Below are 8,124 nucleotides of genomic sequence, written 5' to 3'. Positions count from 1 at the left end.
TTTTTTTTTAAAAAACCTTTTTTTTTTTTTTTTTTTTTTTTTTTTTTTCTTTGTATTACAGATATAATTGAATAAATATATATATATATTTTATTTTTTTATATAAGAATTATCCAAACCCTTAGGGAAATAAATATAAAACAGTTGATGTATTTATGGATAATTATTAAGTTTGTGTAAAAATTAGTAGTATTTTATATTGTGAACTGATATAAAAATTAAAAATTTTTTTTGTTATGCAGTTAAAAAAAAAAAAAAAAAGACATATAAGGACTTAAGATTTAGAGCTTTTTTATATCAACATAAAATAAAAATAAAAACCTTTAGATAAACAATTTTAATCTAAAAATGTAAAATGAAAAGTAATAATATTAAAATATGCAATTCTTTGAATTCAATTCACTTTAAAAATTAAAAAATTTTTTCTTTTTGCTTTTTAAAAAATTTACTCAAAACATAAAGATATTTGGATATTATTATCTATATGAACTTTAAAAGTTTTTAGTAAATATTTTTAGTAGCTGTTGCTTTTTTTTTTTTTTTTTTTTTTTTTTTTTTTTTATTTTAGTTAAATGTTCAATTATTATTATTATAAAGATTATAATTATAATTATCAATATTATGAAAATAAAATGATATAAAAAAAGGAAAAAAAAAAAAAAAAAGAAAAATATAAAGTACCATCAAATATAATCTATTATTAAGAAATTAGTATAAAAAAAAAAAGAAAAAAAAACTATTAGAATAAGTATAAATTTGTAATAACTTATAGAATTAATAAGGAATTAAAATAAAGATTATTACTAATGTTATAAATAAAAAGATGATTTCATTAAGTACCTTAGAAAAAGGTAAATTAACTATTATGTCATATAATATTCAAATGTTATCTATTCCTTTTAGCATACATTTGAATAGTTGGATGAGAAGGAATGCAATAATTGAATATATAAATGTTCTTGATGATTTATATAACATTGATATATTAGTACTTAATGAAGTTTTTACAAAAAAGAGTTATGAATTATTAACAAGTGGAGAAATAAAAAAGAGATTTCCATATCATACAAATGTAGTAGGTAAAAAGTGTAAAAGTAATGAGTGTCATGATGATATTTTATATAACGAAGAAAAAGACACATTGTCTTATATTTCAAGGGATTCATATAAAAATGAAGAAGACACTTGTTTTATAATGCAAAATGAAAATGATAATGAAATAAACATCCAAAAAGAAAAATTAATTAAAAATATAGATAACAAAAATAAAAAAGATATTTCTAATAATATAGAGTTCTCAAATTTTGATACTATAACTGGAAATGCTAAATTTTATCAATTTTTCAACGGGGGTGTATTAGTTTTATCAAAACACAAAATTTTACAAAAACATGCATTAATTTATTCTTGTAGCACATTTCCTGATATGTTTTGCTCAAAAGGAGCTATATATTTAAAGTGTGAAGTAAATGATAAAAGAATTAACATTATAGCAACTCATTTACAAGCTGGTGATAAAATAAAACAACAGAATTCTAGAATGAAACAATTGAATGAATTAAGTAAATGGGTTTATGAAGGTATTCCAAGTCATTTCATTAAAAAATATGAACCATTATTTTTTGTTGGTGATCTTAATATCAGATACGATGTTGATAAATTATATTTAGAAAAAGTTTTATCAAAAACTTATTTAAATAGTCATGTTACAAAGAGGTCATTGGAAACAACCTTTGATTCTTTCTTAAATGATTATTGTAGATATATAGAAAATGATTACACTTATAAGTATAAATATACATTAGACTATATTTTAGTATCTAATGATTCTAATATTAAAATTATAGTTCCTCAAACAGCTATTCAAGATAATTTTAGATCCTTATTATTTATCAAATTTTTTTGGGGATTCATTCCATATAAAACCACATATATTCATCATCCTAGTGATCATTTTCCCATATATGCAACATTTCAAATTTAAATTATGAAATCAACATTATATAATTGTGAACAAAAAAAAATATAATAAATTTTCAGTAAAAATATATATAAAAAAATGGAAAGAAAAAAAAGCTTTTTTTTTTTTTTTTTTTTTAAATATTTTCATATTTTTTTTTATAATATTTACTATTAATTATAACAATATAATTTTTTATTGTTATAAAAGAATAATAATATTAAAGAATACATGAATCCTAAGTTCATGTAAATGTATATATTAAATAATATATATTTCAAAGAAGAAAAAAAAAAAAAAAATATATGTAAAATAAATTATTGTATTTTTTATCTCGTTAGATAAAAAAATAATTTAAAAAAATGTAAAATTTGTTTGAGAATATTCTTTTAATATATATATTCAATCAAAATATTATTCTATACATAAAATGTTTCAGTTTTTTCAAAATATTTTCTCATAAGACATATTAAATTTTATGGAATATGGTTAATAATTTAAAAATAAAGGATAAAAAAATATATATATGTTTTTCTTAATAGTATTTTTTTTTTTAAAAGTTTTTATCTTTTTATCTATTTTATATACGTTAATCTTTTTCGTGAAAAAACTCAAGTAATCTGATAATGTATAAAAATCTTAATCCTTGATTAAACTCCTTAGGAACCCTTATTTTTTTTGTATTACTACAAAAAAAAAAAAAAAAAAAAAAAAAAATTAAAATGAAATAATATATTTGTTTAAATAATATTAAATATGTATCTTTAAAAATATAAATTCGGTAAATCTAACTTGAAAAAAGATTCTATAAGAAAAAACATATTAATAATAATTTCATTCCTATTTTTATTAGTTTCTATTTCCTATATATATATAAAAAAAAAAAATTAAATTAAATTAAATTAAATTAAATTAAAATAAATTGAATTAAATTAAATTAAATTAAATTAAATTAAAATAAATTAAATATACATAGTATTTTTGTCTTTTTTTTTTTTTTTTAATATCTTAAAATTTTTATATTTTTTTGTTTTATATTATTTCCTTTTTATATTACTTGATAAATAATTTGTTGTTTTTCTATATTTAATAAATTTGCAAATGATATTTCAGGAATATTTTCATCTGAATTTCTCGTTTTAAAAAAGTTTTTTAAACATTTTATGAAAATATGAGAAAAATGAATAATTGCATGAAAACTGCTATCATTGGGAAAAACAAAACTATTAATTATCACATCATATGTAATCGAATTTTTATTTTTCAATGAATCAATGGAAATTTCTGAATTTTCATTTCTATTTGTTTTAATAATAATTAAAAATTTTCCATAAGAAGTAAAAAAAGGAATAATAAAATATGATTCATCAAATATATATGAAAAAAGATGATTTAAAAAATTTTCATATATCTTATTATCTTTAATTATTTTCTGACATGTATCCTTCAATTTTAAAAATTCCAAATGTTTTATTACTTGAATATCACAACAATATACAAAAGGAAGAGTTGACAAATAATTATTATTTAGTTCATATTTAAAAAGAGTTTTCTTTTTATGAATTTTTGAATAATTATAATTTAAACATGCAATGAACATATTTAAACATTCAACAGTTGGGGCACTATTATGATATAAACTTTGTATATGATATAAATAGTTACAATTTATTTTGAATTTATCATAAAAAAAATTGCAATAATTAGGTATATAATTGTCAAATTCAATATAATAAGAAATATTTTTTAATTGTTCTTCTAAATTTTTTTCATTAAATATGTCTTTCAAACATAGTAGCAATATCTTGTAGTTTTCTAAAGGTACGTATGAAATATATTTTTTTTTTTTTTCTTCTTCTCTTGAAAAATTTTTATTAAAAAAAAAATCATTTATTATATTGTTTTCACTAAAATAATTATCAATTAAATCATTGTCTTCTCTAATTTTTTCAATAATAGAAATGTTTTTTTCATTTAAATAATTTTCAATGCCTGAATTTATGAATATGAAATTACTCATACTATTTAATTCTTTTGTTAATTTATTAATTTCTTTAACTATAGAACAAATAATCGCCAAAAATATTTTGTAGGCTCTTTGAAGTTTACAACATTTAAAACGTACTTTACATTTCCAGTAATTCATATATTTATCATTAAATTTTTTATTTTTTATTAAGTCACACAATTTCTTTACTTTTTTAATAAATATACCTTTTTCAATTGAATGATCCTTAATAGAGCATACTTTATTACATGTTAGAAGATTCTTTAAATATTCTCGATAATATTTTTTATCAGAAATTTTTTTGTTATTCTTTAGAAAATTAATAATTTGTTCATCATCTATCTCATTGGAAGGTGATATTTTGTCAAATGATAAAATATTATCACTATTTTCTGATCCTTCCATTTTTTCTAATTCGTATTTTTTCTTTTTTTTTTTTTCTTTTCTGTAATTATCACTTCCTGATTCTTCTGAGTAATCATCTGATTTATTATTGATAGATTCACTTTCATCTAAAGAATTTTCATATGATTCTTCATCATTTGATTCTTTATCATTTGATTCTGCATCATTTACTTCTGCATCATTTGATTCTCTCTCATTTGATTCTGCATCATTTGATTCTGCATCATTTGATTCTTCATCATTTACTTCTTCATCATTTGATTCTGCACCATTTGATTCTTTATCGTGTGATTCTTCATCATTTGATTCTTCATCATTTAATTCTTCATCATTTGATTCTGCATCATTTGATTCTTTATCGTGTGATTCTTCATCATTTGATTCTTCATCACTTGATTCTTTATCATTTGATTCTTTATCGTGTGATTCTTCATCATTTGATTCTTCATCATTTACTTCTGCATCATTTGATTCATCTTCATTTACTTCTGCATCATTTGATTCATCTTCATTTACTTCTGCATCATTTGATTCATCTTCATTTAATTTATTATCATCAAAATCATCAGATTGGTTATCATTAGATGGAATATTATTTGACTCACTTTCATTTGATTTATTATTTTCATATTTATTATCATTTAACTCATTATTGTGTACTTCAATTTCATTTGATTCAATATAATATGGTTCCTCTTCATCTAAATTCTTATTGTCTAATTCTAATCTAATTAACCCATCTTTATTTGGTTCATCTCCATTTGTGCAATTATCATATAAATGATTTTTATTTGATTCATTATCGTATAATTCATCTGAATTATTATCATTATTTACTTCATTTTTATATGTATGATGATTACTTATTTTTTCATTTGACTTACTTTCATGATGTTTATTATCATTCATATACTTGTTATTTTGCACATCTTCACTAGTTAGATTTTTATCTAATTGACTATCATTTAATATATGTTCATTTAATTGATTATTATTTACATTACTTTCATTTACTTTATTTCCATTTTTTTCAACTTCAAATATATTTTCATTATTTGCGACTTCATTAGATTTATTATCATCTATTTGATTATCTCCTAATTCAACTTCATTTAATTTATTATAATACAACTCATCATAACTTAATTCGCTTTCATTTAATTTATTTTCAGAGTTACTGTTGTCTAATTTTTTTTCTTCTTCTTTTAAGTCATCTATATCTATTTCTTTTTCCTTTGAATATGTTTCTTCCACTGAATTATTTTCTTTTATTTCACTACCTCCTGATTTATTTTCTGATTTACATTTTTCTGAATTATATTTTTCCTCTTCAATTTTATGTGAATATGTTATTCCGAAATTAGAATCATTAGAAAGTTTATCATCATCATTTACTTTAATATTTTTTTGAAATTCACTTTCATACAATTCCTTTTTTTTAAATTCTTCATCAAATAATTCATTTACTTCTTTACTTATGCTATTAGTATTTTTTATATATTCTTTGTTAACATTTAATTCTTTTAATTTCATTAATTCTTTATGAACATCATAATTGCTATTAATTGTATTATTATTTTCTAAGTACTCTTCTATTAATTCATTATTTTTAATATCTTTGTTTTCTGAAGGACTGTTTTTTAATTCATTATTAATTAGACAATTATTAATGGGTCCCACATTTTCTGATTCACTATTTGTTGATTCATTATTTTCAAAATTATTAATTTTATACTTTTTTCTTAATTTTTCATTTTCATTTTTGCATCCCTTTTGTTCTTTTATTCTATCATTACAATAAGTTGTCTTATGTAATTCACTGGATTGAAGTGCTTCATCTTCATATTTAATAGCACTATTAGAACTGTTTCTTAATTCACCAAAAGTGTTCTTATCATTGACATTTTTTATAAAACCTATTTTTTCAGAACAATATTTTTCTTTATACTCTGTTTCTTTAGTATTTTCCTTTTCATCAGTGAAATTTAAAACATTTATATTTTCATTAATATGTACTGCATCATCTATGTTTTCACTTATTTCATTTTCATTATTTATATTATTATTAATTTTAGAACGATTAAATATATTCATTAAAAATTTTTTTATAAAATAACCTTTACTTTTATTATCTTTACATTCACTTACTGTTATAGATTTATGAGTTTCATTTTCTAAAATTTCTGAATTTTCTTCCTTAATTTCCTTATTTCCTTCATTTAAAATATTATTTTCATTATTATATAAAGATAAATTATTTCTTTTAAATGAATTCGAGTTAAGAGAATTACATTCATTTTTAAAATTATCATATTCTAGTGATGTGCAACTATTTTTATCATTATATAGTGTAGGATTTTTTTTATAATTTAAATGATGCATCATTTTCTCATGATTTTCATCACTTATTATTTCATTTTTGCTATAATCACTTATTTCATATATATCATGAAATAAATTGGGTATTTTACTGAGTTCGTGATAAATTTTTTTATTACATTCATTCATAGATATATATAAAAGTTCTTCACATGATTTGTTATTCTTTAAACTTTCTAAATTTATTTTAATTTGTTCTATATCTTTAGATTTATTGTTTACTGATCCTATTAATTTTTTTTGTGATATAATATTATTGTATTTATTTTTTATGTTATTGTTTGAATTTTTTTTATTATAAATCAATATATCATAATTATTTTCTACAAATAATGCGATTTGTTCATATATTAAAATATCTTTATTCTTTTCATCCATTTTGTTAATACTTTTATTATCACCAATGTAATTTAAAATATTAACTATATCAACAAAATAATAATAGTTTTTTAAATAAGTAAAAAATATAGTATTAAAAATAAAAAAAAAACCTGACTTTTCATTTATAATCTCAACAAAAATATCATTATATTTATTATTGTATGTTTTTTTTTCTTGTTCTTTATGCTTTCCTGTAATATATTCCTTTTCAGAAAAACTCTCTAATTTTTCTTCATGATTCTCTTCATTGTCATTAATATCATAATCCTTTTGTATACAATTTTGTTCCTCTAAATATTTACTACTAACACAAGAACTTACATAATATTCAACATCATTCGTGGTATAAAACTTATAAATATGTAGCAATGATTTCAACAAAGATAAATATCCAAAAGAGGATCTAAAATTTCCTTCCTTCTTTTTTTCTTTAGTATCTTTTGAAATATCTTCAAATGATCTTTTATTTTTCTTTTTTTTTTCTTCACTATCATCTTTTTTTCTAAATATTTTCAGATTGTCACAAATACTATTTATTTTGCTACATAACCATATTTTTCTATTTTTATTATCATTTGTATGCCTTATTACTTTATTTTCATTTATATTTATCTTTTCTTTTGTTGATTCTTTTTCATTATGATTAATTGCTTTATATTCAAACTCATTTATTTTTAATTTCTTTTTAGGGCTACTAATCATATTTAAAAGTATCAATAAATTAAATTGGAATTTAAAAAAAAAAAAAATTAATGCTTACATATATCTAACTGTATATATAATATAAATTAACTTAAATGGAATTATATATAAAAATATTAAAAAATGTTATTTTTTGTCTTTTTAATTTATATTCCTTTGGATTCTTGTGTTTTTGAAAAATTATTAAAAAATTGTAAATATAAAACATAAATAATAAAAACATAAATAATAAAAAAATTATAAATTTTAATTAAAATTTACCTTTTTTTTTTTTTTTTTTTTTTTTTTT

General features: G+C 18.7%; 2 protein-coding genes across 2 annotated transcripts; one reads left to right on the top strand and one right to left on the bottom strand.

Annotated features, from left to right (window-relative positions):
• Positions 1-823: 823 nt before the first annotated feature.
• On the top strand, positions 824-1,984 carry PGAL8A_00460300 (sphingomyelin phosphodiesterase, putative; the record flags this gene model as incomplete). Its single annotated transcript, XM_028673367.1, has 1 exon — positions 824-1,984. The coding sequence occupies one exon, from the start codon at positions 824-826 to the stop codon at positions 1,982-1,984; it is 1,161 nt and encodes a 386-aa protein (XP_028529826.1).
• A 565-nt stretch (positions 1,985-2,549) lies between these two features.
• PGAL8A_00460200 (conserved Plasmodium protein, unknown function) lies at positions 2,550-7,835 on the bottom strand (the record flags this gene model as incomplete). Its single annotated transcript, XM_028673365.1, has 3 exons — positions 2,550-2,646; positions 2,753-2,823; positions 3,018-7,835. The coding sequence occupies 3 exons, from the start codon at positions 7,833-7,835 to the stop codon at positions 2,550-2,552; spliced, it is 4,986 nt and encodes a 1,661-aa protein (XP_028529825.1).
• Between the last annotated feature and the right edge of the window lie 289 nt (positions 7,836-8,124).

The sequence above is a fragment of the Plasmodium gallinaceum genome, assembly GCF_900005855.1.
Source record: "Plasmodium gallinaceum strain 8A genome assembly, contig: PGAL8A_v1_130, whole genome shotgun sequence".
NCBI classification, from domain to species: domain Eukaryota; phylum Apicomplexa; class Aconoidasida; order Haemosporida; family Plasmodiidae; genus Plasmodium; species Plasmodium gallinaceum.
Note: the sequence above shows the minus strand (reverse complement) of the source record. Positions and strands in the feature narration are given on the sequence as shown.